Raw genomic sequence first — 15338 nt, 5'->3', positions numbered from 1 at the left:
CATCATGCAACATCATTTATGGCATGCTGGGCAGTGACAGTTTAAGTTATGAAAAAGCTGTATCACACAGCAGATCAGAGCTGGCTTTATAGCAGGTCTCATGAATTTCTTCATCCAGAAAGAATAAATTTTATGTGGGAACATTCTGCATAGCACCCCTACAGAGCAATAGATTAAAACTGGATTTTAGCATTTACCTCTTGCTCAACTATAAATCAGGAATTAGAATTGATAATGGCAGTTATCCATCAACAGCAATGCAACTGCAGATGAGCAGGAGTAGTTTTATGGATAAAAAGAGTTCTTTTTTTTTATTATCATTAAAGAAAACCTATCCTCTTCTATTTCGAATGTTTCTAGGCTCTGAATAGAGAGTGATTAGATCCATGCAGGTCATCAGCATGGATAAGGAACATGCATTTGAAGTAACACCTCTCCAGATTGCAGAACGTTATTCTGAAACTCTAGCAGTGGGCTTGAGCTCAGGTGCAGCAGTCCACATTGCAGACCCCTCTTGACAGAAGACCTGGAATAGACGTCTACCACAGCCGGCAGGATTCTGCTCCTCGGTTCATTGTCGTATTTGTTGGGCAATTGAAAGCTTTACGGAACTCTTCAAAGTTGCTCATGGCACCGATAACTCTGCAAAGAGAAAAGAAAAATGATCAACATGCAGGTTGTCTTCTGTTAAACACTACAGGCCTGTAAGTGTTTCAGCGTGTTCACTTCAGATTGAATTTTCAGGCTTTCCATGTCATTTTTCCACAAATAAAACCAAAAAGTTCAGGAGAAGCACTCCCATTTAAAGTTAATGTGAAGACAATCTTGTTTCATTTGGTGCTTTGAGAAGCATCTTTGCTAGAAACTCAACAAAAATAATTGCTTTTTGTGTATACTATATCATTTAGAACAATTTTCTAACCCGACCCTTGGCAGCAAAGGTGGGAGATCAGTGGTAGCTTTGCACTGTGGAATCCTTCTTCCAGCACCTGCCAAACCACTGCAGTCCAGCAGGCAGGAGCATGTAAGCACAAAATGTGGCTGTGCTGGAAGTGGTTTGATTTGGCTCGTGCCAGCCAGATTCTTGTAACAAGACCCTCTGCCCACCCATGTACACAGACACACATGCTGGCTCCCTGGGACTCTGCAGCCTGAACCTGGGCAGGCAGGCAGAGCGTCTCTTGTCGGCCAGCTCAGCCTTAAACCTGTGAGCATCTCAACTCCTCTGATATTTTGGAAATACACTTTCTGAGGCTTCTGCCCTGACCAGCTCCCAGGCTCTCTTGCTTCCACCACAGATCGTGTGATACTGAAAGAGCAGCACATCCCTGCCTCACGCAAGCTAGACAATGCGTCTGCATCCCAGGCTGGCACCTTCAGGCATAGGGGAAGAACTCGCTCTTTGTATGCAGTCATCCTTGGCTCCTGCTTTCATGTCTGTATTATTTCATGCTGTCAGAAATTATTATTTTACCATTGCTAGATTGGGATTGTGTTGCTTGTTGATTTTTCCTATGCTTTTAAGCATCTTGGAATTTACTAACCTGAAATTTGCAATGGTATTAAAGTAAACAGCATCCTGAGTTAAAAGCAGAAAAGTATCTACTGAGATATTAATTGTATGCCCTTCCACCCTCTTTGTTATGCAGTGGGAAGGCATTTTTCTCCATTGAAGACAATCGGCTTCTCAGCGTAGCTCAGCATGGTAGAAAACATTCTTATTACATTGATTAGACTTTCTGTGGGTAAGAAAATTCGCAGTCAGCTGGCACAAAAATGTCTAAAGGTCATTTTTGTAGGGAGAATTACAAAATGAGGTTAGCCTTCAAATAAGATATACAACTTTACTGTAAAAACATTGCAAATACATATTCAGGGACTGGAACAGTATGAGCTGGTCACGCAGAACAGCTGCTGAAGTTGGTGTGAGTTCTGCCTGTCATGCCAGGGATTTCACTCTGAAACTGGCATTCAAAAATAGTGAAGACACACGTTAATACTGAAAATCTGCCAATGAAAAATAAATAAAACCAGAATCTAGCCAGTGAAAGATCTTTATGTGTCCATACACATGACTTTTCTACCCATGGTTTGATATTGCCACACGTTAACTGTGGAATCAGAGTGGGCTGTCTGGATTTCATCCCATTGAACTACAGTAGAGACACCTTCCCCTGAACGGGTCACCCTGGGCTCCCTTGGCAGTCAACAGAAAGATGTACTTGAAGAGTCTAAGTAATCTAAATTTATTACTTACAGAAGGATGAGAGATATATATATAGATATATACACTTTCAAAATGCCTGTTCTTTTTTGACTGTGAAGAGAACCTGGGGTGACTAGCTCAGATGCACACACCTATGCTCACGATATGTGTTGCTCATTTCTATCATCTTTTATAGCTACTTTTTTATAATTACTTTAAAAAGGGTTGTTTGGGCTTTTTGGATAGCAAGAGCTGTCAACATTGAAACTAGCTGTACTGCTGTTATAATGGTCTTGGAACATAAGTGAAACAAAGTTTGGGGAAATAGATAATATAATTTGTTAGCCCAGCTGATATGATTTGCAAGAAGAGACAAGCACCACGGTTTCTCTTCAGGTCTGAAACAGAAGCCTCTGCTGAGTATCTCACCTAAAAACTAAGAAAAAGTTTTGTCTGTATTTTCTAGACCCCAAATTCATCTAATCTTCTCTGGAATTTTCTTTCTTAGCCCAATTCTTTCATGAGTTTTCCTCATGAATGCTTTATGCCCAGGCTTCCCTGTATATTTTGTGATTTGCACCATCTCATGGGAATGTAGCTATGTAATGATTCAGAATATATAAATATACGTATATGTAAATAAATCTGAGGACTTAAAAGGCAAGAGATGGTTATTTTACCAAAATCTTAACAAGGGTAGGAATTATAAAAAAATATCGCTTTATAGGCTGAAGATCATCCTGATACTCCTGTCCTCATTGTCATGATGTATTTTCAATTGTTAAAAGGCATGCAGATTTGCATGTTGCACTAGTTTTACCCTAGCTAGCTGGCGTAACAGGTATTGCAAAGGTACAGTAGTGCAGGTTTCAATGCAGAGTATAGAAGTCTACCAAGACCAAGCATCTGCAATGCTAGCTTATATTAAATTTGTGTCATCATGTTTTCAGTTCCATTATTTCTTAGCCCATTCTGGTTATAAGTAGCCCAAGGTGTGTTATGCATGCCGTGTTTATATCTTCAGCTTTGGCATGGCTGTGTCCAGGGAATATGTCAGCGTACCTGTGAAGCAACCTCACAGCTCCCCTGTGGAGGCGGTATTGCTATTTTTACTTGACCAAGAGAGAACGGAGGCAATGGGGGCTCATATCACCTAAATTTAGCCATGGAGAAGGTGGGATCCCAGCTCCCTCTTTAGTCAACAGAAAGCGGTAGGTATCTCCAGAAGGCAACTAATCCAGTGCATTGGAGACACCTCCGTTATGAATCAGCTTGTGGAGTGAACATCCTTCCCCCAAATACAGAGGTAATATAGCACTTGACTGAGGACAAACACAACTCTTAGTTAAGTAAATGCAACTGACGTGAATCCCAACAGAAACAACTTGCTCTTTGTCACACAAACTCTGTGCAGAAGCAGAGAAATAAACTCTGGCTTCCTAATTCTTATGTAGTATTTAAACCTTCCCCTTTTCCGGCCTCTCCTTCTTGGGGTTCATGGGTATCTGTGGTTAGGGGAGCCTGTGGGAGGCATTTGGGCAAAGACACAGACACTCTGTTATGCTCCTTCAAGCAAAGTGTCTCTTGAAGGCCAGCTGAAGAGTTTAATCTTGAACTGAACTCACAGGGCATGTTTTGCTTTGCATTATCAATATAATTCAAGGTACTCACTTTGAAGCTTTTAATCAACTCAGGCAGATTAAATCAAGGACCCTCCTAATATTCACTGTTTTCTAAACTAGAATTGCATAGGAAAAAAAAAGGTGATAGATGAGACATTTTAGATACTCAGGCCATGATTACAGGACATCACAGGGACCAGAGTGTGTTCTGGTTCAACTGCTTTTGAAGGTAGATGGAAGACCCTCATTTTTACAGAAGAGCATTTGTAATAGCGAAAGATAAGCTAATAAAAACAGTTCAATTTCAATCTAAGCCAAGAGCACAGTCCAATTTTGTGTTTGCTGTTAAACCCCTCTTAACATGCTAAATTTCTGCACTTGTGTGCTGCAGTGATTGATTCTGTATGTATACTGAGTAAATACATTATTTGCACTACCTGAACTGAGGAGGGCTGTGAGCTCCAATATATATTTGCTCTCTCGCAGATTCTGGTCTAAAGGAGTTGCATCTTACCTAATAAAAGATAAAAAGCAGAAATAGGCGTGTTATCTGGGATGACTTTGTAAGTAAAGCAGAACGTAATGTTACTGTTCTTAAGATGCCTATTACTTACAGAATGCACAAAATGGAAAGACACCACAAACTCCTATTTTGTTTCACCTTTGCTAACTTGCAGTTTTCTGTTGGTATATTCTCTTTTTTTTCAAATCCCTTAATGGATCCCGTCTCCACCCACTGTTATTCTCCACCCACTCATTCCCATTATCTAATCATAGCCACTTTACTAGTTCTGTTTTTGAAGTTCACTGTAATGGTAGCTTGCTTTTCAGCTTGTGCTGCACCATCTCACGCCTTAATAATTACCAAGCACACTTCTTGGTCTCAAAGCTATGTAATGTGTATAAAAGGTACACGTAATGATGCTTATCATCTCTAGAATTGCAGCTATATTACCTGACATATTTGTTCCATGTTGGAATGTCAGTTTCTTTTGAAATTACACATTTTTCAAGTTTCCATCAGTGGTCCCCAATTCACTATTCCTGATATGATACTTGACCCAATTGTAACTGAGCACAAAACAGGGTAGAGTGAATATGTGCACAACTGAATAATCCCTCTTATGCTGTATCCATTGCATGAAAAATCTCATTTAAGCAGCCCCTACCTTACCTAAGCCCCTGTGTTGAATGTTTCCTATCGACAAAATCCTTTAAGCCAGACTGCCCATAGGATATGTGGACTTCAGTGCAATTTTGTCTGGCTGAAGACAGCCCTGGGAGTTTGAATGAGTCTGTTGAGTGTCTTGAGCTCTATGGAAATAGGCTGAGCTCAAGGGTACCTGGCATACGCTGCTCTCGCTGTGCATGTGCCTCCCCTCAGAGGGTCCACTGGACATATGATTCCTGCAGCGGTCCTGTAACAACCTCAGATCTTCCCTATGGCTTCAAAGTTTTCTTGGAGAAAAACTGACACAGTGTGAAACTCAACTCAGCACAAACGACCCAAGTGGATTTTTTTCATTGGTCATCATCATCAAACCGAAATGGCCATAGACCCATACACTGCTACACTGACTCTCGGCAGAGAAATGATTTTCAGCCAGGGTTGGTTGCGCTGGTAGCATTGGGTCCTGTTTCTTCAGTTTTAGATGATTCATTCCTTCAACTGGTGGGCAAAGTTTTATAGCCCAACTTTTACTTCTCATATAGGGAGTTTGTCCCAACTCTTTTAACCAAATAAATAATTTCTGATTCTCTCCCTTGTTCTACATGTTTTTCTAAAAAACTCACATCCCCTATCAAAGTTTTGCTACAGCATATTTAGTGTACAGCAAACAAAGATGGGAAAAAATAAAATAAGATTTTCTTCACTGCTGCTTAGTTTCCTTGAACAACATGCTCAGTAACGAATGGTGGTGGTACATTTGCAACAGGAGTCTGTGGTGGAAGCAGACAGAAACTGCTGCATATTGCAAGCACCAGAAATCTGGGAAGCTAAAATGGAAAGAGGATAAGGAGCCAATATGCGCAAGAAGACCCTTGTAGTGGAGGGAAGCAGCAAGAGGAAAGAAAGCTGCTGTGACAACACTGTGCAAAACCAAGAATAATTTCAGCAGTTCTGCCACCATGGATAGATGAGGACAAAGAGAAAAAGAGAAAAGAAATAATAGTCCTGGGAGAAGAAGTCTCTGCTTCTACCCTGAAAAGTCTGGGTTCAGCTGGTGTAGATTGTTGAAACAAAGCAGTCTCATCTCTGCACTGCACATTGTGCAGGTTAATAGATGGGGACTTGAAACACATTTGTACTACTCACATGGGCATAACTCAGAAAGAAAAGCTGGTTGTGTGTGAACTCAAGGCCTGGCAGTAAAGGTTCTTCTTCTCCTCCCCTCTTTTCTGTAATCCATCTCCTGTATGCCTGATAAGAAAGAGATACCAAGTGCCTTTCAGCAACATGGAGCCTAACCACGGCTTGCTTTTTTTTTTTTTTTAAATAATACTATATTTCAGATATTTTTTATCTACTTACCCTGAAAGCCTCTCGCAAACCTCCATTATCTGCAATGTTTTCTGCCAAAGTCCTCTTGCCTTTCACCTGGCAGAATGAAAGAACATCAGTCATTCGACCCGTTTCTGAACTTCCTTCTTGATCAACTTCAAGAAACAAGGGAAAAAGTAAAACAAGGTGAGAATGACCTCAGCCAGTTTCAACCATCATATCTCTGCTTAAGAAAACTGAGTTTCAATGTGAAAACTGTCAGTAAACAATCTTCCTTGATGAGTTATCCTGGCTCTAGTCCTAGATCTCTGTAGCACAAAATGTAGTAGATAAAATGCGCTCAAGAATCCAGTCCCTGATCTTTGATCTGAGCATCTATAATTTTCCCCTGAAGACTGTTTTTATCTGGTTACATGTGAGATCCAGTAGCCCCTTTCTTAAACTTTTATCTAAAAGTTTATATTTGTTTCTCTACATAACTCTTAATATACTACTGGGATGCTAAAATAACTTTTAAGTCATAACATAAACCCGTGTAATTAAAAATAACTGTCAGAGACAGAATTGAAATTGATAGTATATACAGTGCTCTAAAAATATCTGCAAAGGAGATTCATGTTGCTTTTCCCCAGTATTGATTCCAAGAGAAAGAGCAATAGCAACAAGAATATATTGCGAGAAGCAGTGCTATCTAAACCTTGTGAAAAAGCCAGTCTCCTGGTGTCACCAAGTGCAATATCGTTACGAAGAAATCCTCATTTCTGCAAGTGCAGTATTATCTCTGATCACTCAGCCTACTAAGGTCTTAGTGTTACCAAACTGTATTTGTAATTAAGCAGTTTTACTCTCTACTATGCCTCAAATAAGCAAGGTAATTGAGCGCAGTTTTGAGCAGAGCTCTGAAGGTCAACGTTGGCCTGTAGATCCTCCGATGATAGGCTCTCCCATGCCACAGGGATGAGTATAGGGGGGTTGGTGTCAGGACTCACCTTAGTTTCAGGATGGTAAAAGAGGCGAAAAGAGGGGATAAGAGGTAAAAGGACCTAGGGGATACCCAGGTGCATGTGCACAGCCCCACCACTCAGTGCAGATGAGCACCCAGATTGGACTCAAGGCATCTTGCTTGATGCCTTGGGTCCAATGTTACACCCAAGGGTGTAATAAAGGAGAAATGGGAGCACTAGAGGAAAGTGCATCCCCTCCCTGCCAGCCCTCCCTCCCCTCAGGAGGCTGGAGATGGAGGTGGGAGAGAGGCTTTTAAGAGAAAACGTGCTGGGACACCAGGGAACATGCACACACACCCGCTGCCTTTTTTTCTGGCCTACCTACTCACACATTTTTCTTGCAGTTGGCTTGTGAAGTAGACTGATTTAGAGCATAAGATGAGAGTAACCTAGCAGTGGCACTTGGGCCATAGGTCATTTTAATAAGTGGAAGAAGTCTTTCCGCTGATCTCAGGCAGCTCTGGGTCAGGTATCTGAGACTACTCTGTGCAGACAGTTCGTGACAGGGCTCAGGGACCACGATAAGCCCTTTATTTGATCAGATGACTTTATGTGATTACTGCACTCTGAACCTATTTCTATATCCACTTTTTCTTTCATTATGCTTTTTTTCTGGAGACATGTTTATTGTAAACCAGATGAGAAAGAAGAAGAGTAAATAGGTTTCTTGATCCATGAAAAATATTCATAAAGGGGTAAAAAACCTGCAGAATATTGATGTAAATGACAGGCAAAAAAAAGCTCTTTGCATGCATAGCTCTTCATACAGAAGCTATAAAATATGGCAGAAAATATGAAGATTCTTCTTCTATCATCTAAAAAGTGCTTTAGGTTATCCCACGGAAACAGGAGGAAAAAGCCTTGGAGATGACAAGGCTGTGGGTAACAGGATCTCTCTAGTAAGCCCATCCATGGACTTCAAAGGCAGTAGCTACACTGGAGGGGAAATTCAGATCTACCCCATCTCAAGAGACACCGTAGAAGGTAAAGGGGATGGCCAAGCCAATGGCAGGAGCATGGGAAGGGCTCAGTCACATCCTTGGGGAAGGTTTTAATGACCTTCTTTAAGTGGCATTTTTGTATTGACAGTTTTTGTCCTACAGATATTCAGGAATGAGCCTGAATTTTTTTTTATTTGTAAATTAGCTTATATGAAGTACTTCAAGTCTGAGTTGTTGGACTTCAGACTGGACTATAATATGGCTTTGTTATCTCTGAGACTAATACAAACAGCCTGGGGAAAGTGTTAAAATTATTGCTAAGCATTCAATGTGACCTCTCTATTCTTAAAAGCCAAAGATGTAATCATATTTCTGATTCTAAAATGTAAGCAGAGGTGGTAGAATTGAGTAGGCGGTGGGGTATGTGTTGTATCCTGAAAATTAAGATTAAAATCATGTCCCAGACAACATTACTGGAATTTTAGCTATTGATTTCTGAAGGTCTGGGATTTATCTTATTTATACTTCATTTTGGACACTTATATAATGTGCACATTTTCAGGGAAGGGCATAGCTCTGATGATAGACAATGAAACAGAAACCGTTCCTTTGCACTTTCTTTCTCAATCCTTTTCTATGAGCTGCTGCTATCATACTCCCTTCATTTGAGATACAAATTGGGTCTGTGTGCGCACACGGAAGAAATAGCAAGAGTTGAATCTGAAATACAGTAGGGTTTATGCATCCATTTTATAGCTGTAATAAATAACAGGTAGAATTGCTAAAGGAATCTATAAAACATGCTATTATATTCTTCTTTTTAAAAAGAGTGACTGCTCAGTTTTCATTACGGACTTCATCTTCAGAAGACATTTAACATGCTCACAGTAATTAGACCAGCCCTGCTGAGTGGCTTCATCATTTTCATCTGATTCCAAAATGATATCATGGGGAGAAGTGGTTTAGCCTTGTCACCAGGGTGTGGGTAGTAGTATTTGACTGGACTAATCAAATCTGACAGACAATTTTTATCACAATTATTCACTTCAAAAAATGATTTGTTGTGAGAAATGAAGTTGGTAGCCTAATATCCCAATACGTTGGGATTTATAAAAAGATAACTTTAAAAAAACCCCAAAACTCCTAATGCACCACTGCTTTCAATCACTGGTGTTTTACATACATGTAAGCCAGCTCTCTTCCAGTAGTAATTGCTGTATTGATTAATCATGCATTTTGTTTTCTCTTTAAATTTTTCTTCAGAGTCCATTGTCCACCAAGGGTCTAAATTTCCATTTTTGTCATATTTCCGACCTTAAAGAAAGAAAGAGAGAAAACAAATGTTTTTGTAGGAGAAAATCTGATACTTTTCCAGTTTTGGAATCTATCACCTGCACAGAAATGAGAGGTGAATGTACTCATGCAAGTGTGTGTACAAAACGGATAAGATCAGTGAGCAAAATCTTGACCCCACTCAAGTCAGTGGTGAAAAGCTGGCATTCTATTTATTGTCATAATTTCCATTTTCAGAAAAAAATAGTAATGACTAATGAGTTCTATAGTACATTTTATAATTACATTGTGTAAGAGGCATATGAGCTTTCTTGTTAGTATAATTGTGAGTATTTTTCATCCTCAGCCCATATGTCTTTGATTCTGCAAACCTGATGATAACTAATTTATTATTAATTAATTATACGCTTGACCAGAAAAAAATCCATTTCACGGAAACTTCTGAACTGTCCATTTTTTGCCTTGGAGCAAAACCAGAACATTTGAACCCTATTCATGGAAGCAAGGAGAATACATACATCCCGTTCCCCAGGCTGATAGTTACAGCAATGACTTGTGGAAGATTGAGCCTCAGGTCCCTGCTCCATTTGTAGGTTAGTATCTAATCTCCATCATGTCTCTAGCCAGTCAGACACAAGACATGTTAGGACTTTTTTTGAGAGCAGGTTTAGCTGCTGATGTGGATGCAGCCTTGCTCTGTGATTTGGTTCTTCATTACGACTGCAGGAAAGAGAGGTAGAGAGCAACCAGTACACACGATACCGAGTACTGAAGATGTTTTCTTTCATCTTTTTACTTCTTTATTTTTTTCCCTGTGTGTTGTCTTGTTCAAGATGACAAATTCCCTAGAGATGTATTTATTTCTATATTTGGAAGGTAGGAGCCTGGGCAAGAGGTAGTGGTCTGCTTAGGGAATCAAATCTTAGGTTCCTCTCTGACTGGCTGGAGACATGACGGAGATTAGATACTCTCCTATAAATGAGATGGGAGTTTGTGAAGAAACATGTCTCCATTCTGGAGTGTCTGCTGACACAAAACATTGCAGAGCAGTGCCAACAGGATAGAAGGTTTTCCTTTTATTTTTTAAAAGGTATTCAAAGTAACGCACCATAAGCAACCTAACTTCAGTTAGGCAGTGAGTTAGAAGCCTGCTTTTCCTTAAACTCCCTATATTTTCAGTGGAAAGAGGTTTCTCTAGACAGTGAGTCAGAGCGGGATGTCAGTTAGATACTCAGAATTGCTCCCTGGAGGAGGAAGTTTGTGTTTCTCTCTCTCTTCCCTCCCCTGCCTCTCTCTCTCAGGAGCCCAATTTTAAAAAGCACTTTACTGAGATAGCCAGAGTTAGATGGCAGTAATACCCCACTCCACCCAGTTTTTCAGGACAGTTGGTTTGACATTTTCAGACCATTTCTTCTTTCTCTCTCTCTCTTCTTTTTTTAAATATTTTGCAATACGTTTTCTGTTCCATTTTTGTTCCAGTGTTGTATTTCACAATTTGTACATAATTGTCTTTTGAAAAAAGTCAAAATTGAAATGAAAAGTTTTCTTGGAAGTAATTTTTATCAATCAGAAGTTATCCCTTTGTCCTCCCCACTCCCCCTAGCCAGGACTTTCTGAATCTGTTGCTGATTTAGTTTCCATTCCAAATAAACAGAAAGCGTCAAACTTGTAGCATTCCTTACCAAACAAAATCTGGTTCGGACAAGCAAGACTGTATGTAAATAAATTTAAAAATACAACTTTATAATTTTTTTCATACAATTCAGCATTGTTAAAAAACTAAACAATAAAAAAGCTAAAGCATGTACAAGTCAGCTTTCTAATCTGTCAACTCTGTTAAAAAAAAAAGTTACAAACATAGACAAATACTCACCATTGCTATCAAATCCATGAGTAAACTCGTGGCCAACAATTACTCCTATGGCACCATAGCTTAATGACCTGTAACACAAAGAAGCAGTTTCCTCAGAAAGTGTCCACACTCATGAACATTAAAGGACAGAAGACCTCAGGAAAGATCATTATTTATTTAAACTGGGGGAGAATGGGTCTAAAAATCATACCTGCACAATTTTGACTTAAAGTTGTTGAAAGTCTGAATGTTAAACTCGTACTTGTTTAAAAGCAACCTTTAACATAAAACTTTAAAAAGCATTGTGATGGTTCACTCTTCTAACCAAATCCCTTATTAGCATCACATGAGCTCCAAAATGTCTCCTTCAGCTGACTGCATTGTGTATATTCTAACTGAGAACAGGACAAACTTATAGGTGAAATTATTCTCTTAGCATTGTCATGAAAAAAGAATAGATCAAAGGCTGCAATGGGCTTCCGTAATGCCAGCTCCAATCATTCTTCACTGGCATGCAACAAACAGACTTGCAAATGACTAGTTTGTAAAGCATTAAACAGATCTCCCTTCAGTTTTAAAAAGAGAGGTCGTACAATTTCCTTGCACCTGCCCAGGAATAGGACATGATCTACAGTCAGATCTAATGCACTGGAGAAACAGAATAGAAAGAAATATTTTGTATTTCTGATTGACAAATATTTATATTTTCCTTGTTATATCCAAATAAACATGCGTCTGGGAGAAATAGGGATGAAAGAGGGAAAAGTTCAGGCTTCTTTATATCAAATGCAGTGGATATAATGGGGGGAATGTGATCTACTAAATGCATCTTGCATTTGTTAAGTTGTTCTTTCTGATTTTAATTGTTTCAGTTATTGAGATGCCATACTTCAAAGTAGCTTATAGTATTTCTAACACATTGTATTGAAACAGGAGAAAGGCGGAAGGGTTTGAAGTAACATGTTATTACTGGACTTAATGATCCATAGCACACTAATTGCTCATCTCAGTCGTGCCCAAAAAGTATTACATCATTTAATTCCCCCTGCTCCCATGACAATTCTTCACTTTGTTTTTTTCTTTCCTGAAAGGTAATTTGCATGTGATAAAATCTTCCCTATTGTTTTTTTCCCCCCAAGTACTATTGCAAACCTTCACTAAAAAACACTGGTTAAAATTATACATTTCAGCAATGGAAATATCCTTTTGTGTGACAAATTTGTAATCTTGTGTAGCACACAGTGATAATTACCCATACTAAATGCACTATATTAGACTTGTTTTCCACATCTGAAATAAAGTGGTTATATGGGATCTTCTGCAGCTGGAGAAGTATAAAAAGAATGGCACAAAACACATAAAGAGGTCAAGAAGAACCAATAAGCCCTGTTACTAAATACATCTTATTTTTCCTCTAAGGTTCTCAGTCACCACAAGTGGCAGGGACAAAGAACAGGCTGGTGCGCAGGCACTCCTAGGGCTTTCCCCAGCTCCAAAAGATGGGTTGAAGTTTGGGGTGAATTTTGGCCTTTGCTTCTGTGAACCCCCTTCAGCATTTTGTCTAGCTCAACAACGTTTTTGCCGGAAATGCTCCCAGCTCTGTTCATGCTCTTCACTTCTGGGGCACAGCTGGACAGAGATGGAGGGGATTAGGTGCAGCCCAACAGGTACCATATTAAAGGGGAACTTTCTAGGACTGGGGAGGCTCAGAGGACTGTAAGGAAGCTACCAACTCAGGTAGTCTGAAGCCTCTATTTCAATATATCTGGCACTGAAGACTTGTAACTATGAATGATGGCATTTGAATGGTATTTTATTTCATGTACTGAGATGTGAAGTGATAACTTAGCTTCCGTTTCTGCAAATAGATGCAACTGGTTTATAGTGGTTATGCTGGAACTGGACACTAAAATGCCACTAAATGTTAAATATTTGCTAAATCAGTTTTCCAGCAAGAGCTGATGACTTTTTGCTGATTTTTCTGTTCCAGTGCCATGTACTGCTTCTTTTAAGCAGACAGAAAACAGATCCAGAATATTTCAAGGACAAAAGCAATCTGTTGTCTGATATAAAACAGCTACATTTGTTTACTAAATTTCATTTTGATACGTACTCAAGCAAAACCAATTTAAGCTAAGGTAACCTTTAAAGAAGAGAAATGAGCAAAGTATTATTCTTTGAAAGAAGCACAATTTTATCGCTATGGCAGAAGGTCAGGGTACACAGAAATCTCTCCAGAAAGCAAAGCTGGAAACAGGTCTGCAAAAACCACAGCAGAAAATAAGTTCACTTTAACAAGAAAGGACTTTCTTCTATCCCCAATTACCACTTAGAAAGTCACCTGGTTCATAAGAATTCTCTTTGAATGCAAATTCATTTGTTCCTAAATTGAATGTGTGTCTCTACATATATTGCCAAATTTCCTGTTTACAAGGATGCATCCAGATTGGAAGAGGGCAAACCCAAAACGTTTGAAAAGTTTGATTTTTTTTAACAAAGATTTATTAAGGATATGTTACACCAGTAACTGACTTTATATAACTGCAAAATAACTTTCAGAAACTGCCGTCAGAAACTTTTCACGATCTTATCCTGCCCTAAAATAGAAAGTTATTGAACTGCACAGAAGCAGTGATTTTTCAAAATTAAATATATGTGACCTATAATTACTCTTCCTCAGCTACAGCAGCACATGGGCCTGCTCAGGCATTCACTTATGCACATGGTGATATTCTCATGCACCTCAAGAGGCACAGGCAAAGGCCCACTGTTAATCTTAGATATCAGCAGAAAGTGAACAATAGACTGATAATAAATGGCTTCTCAGAGTATTCACTTCTGTTGAGGAAGTGTTAGTTACCTGATTTACAATTCCTTTTAATACCTGCCATGTGCACACTGCTGCATCTGCATGCTATAGCATTGAAATTCTTCCACTCAGGTGCACTTAATTAGCAATTCCTGTGAGAAATCAGTCATCAGTTTAAGACAACAGCAACACATACAGCTCCCAAGGGTAAGAAAAGTTATCGCACAAAGCAGCAGTTTTCAAAGTCTGTTTTTTCAATAGTAAAAGCAGGACACAGCAGGGAAGAACACACAACCCAAGGGCCAAGCCTTCCCTATGGAAGGACAACACAGTATTCCTATGCACTACCTGTTGGTTGTCTTCAGCACTGTAGCCTTCTTCTCCATGCCCTCTTCTTTGTCTGTATGTATTTCCAATACCTTTCCCTGTTATTCCTCATTTCCAGGTGTATGAGGTTCCCTGGTGCAGTACTTACCTAGGATACTCTGTTCCCCAAAAGAAAGGCTTTTGCAGTTCTCCTGCTGGGAATCCTGCAAGAGCAAAACCAATAATAGTGAGGTCCCTGGTTCAATACAGCTGAATAACAGTCACAAGGCCCAAGGGTTTGGATTTTATGACCTTTTTTGTTTAGATTCAGAAGGTTTTGCCAGAGGAGCTTTCCCTCAGGTGGCAGTTTCAGAATGCAGTAGAGAGGGTCTTTGAGAAGAAGGAGAGATCCTCCCTCCTTCAGGACGACAATGGCAACAAGATGCTGCACTGCAAGAACTTTATTTTCTTCCATGGCTACACGCACGTCTGTGTGTATAAGCGCATGTGTTCCTGTGAAAAAACACCTAGTGTTTCCTGTGAAGAAAACTATTGGATTGCCCTCAGATGCGTTGACAGATCAACAGACAACATATAGGTAAAACGCAACAAGAATTCAGAACGTGTTAGCTTAGTGAGGCTTCAGTGCAGCAAGAGACATATGAAAGTGATAAAATGTAAGCCTAATTCTATATAGTCTATGAAAATCAAAGGTAAATGAACGTACTTAGGCACTTTGGTAAGGGAGAGCTGTAGACTCTTAAGTTTGTAGAGTCAGTCTAGCTACAGGAATTACCTGGCT

General features: G+C 39.5%; 1 protein-coding gene across 1 annotated transcript in view; it reads right to left on the bottom strand.

Annotated features, from left to right (window-relative positions):
* Positions 1–502: 502 nt before the first annotated feature.
* PHEX (phosphate regulating endopeptidase X-linked) overlaps positions 503–15338 on the bottom strand; it is a 112969-nt gene continuing 98133 nt past the window's right edge. Inside the window, exons 16-22 of the mRNA XM_050909927.1 lie at positions 14706–14760; positions 11443–11510; positions 9460–9590; positions 6362–6427; positions 6146–6250; positions 4266–4342; positions 503–642 (exon numbers count right to left, since the gene is read on the bottom strand). Of these exons, the coding sequence (XP_050765884.1) occupies positions 540–642; positions 4266–4342; positions 6146–6250; positions 6362–6427; positions 9460–9590; positions 11443–11510; positions 14706–14760 (605 nt within the window). The 3' untranslated portion in view covers positions 503–539. The remainder of the gene's footprint in view (positions 643–4265; positions 4343–6145; positions 6251–6361; positions 6428–9459; positions 9591–11442; positions 11511–14705; positions 14761–15338) is intronic.

This window comes from Gymnogyps californianus, chromosome 1 (assembly GCF_018139145.2).
Source record: "Gymnogyps californianus isolate 813 chromosome 1, ASM1813914v2, whole genome shotgun sequence".
NCBI classification, from domain to species: domain Eukaryota; kingdom Metazoa; phylum Chordata; class Aves; order Accipitriformes; family Cathartidae; genus Gymnogyps; species Gymnogyps californianus.
This window is presented reverse-complemented; position numbering and strand designations above follow the sequence as displayed.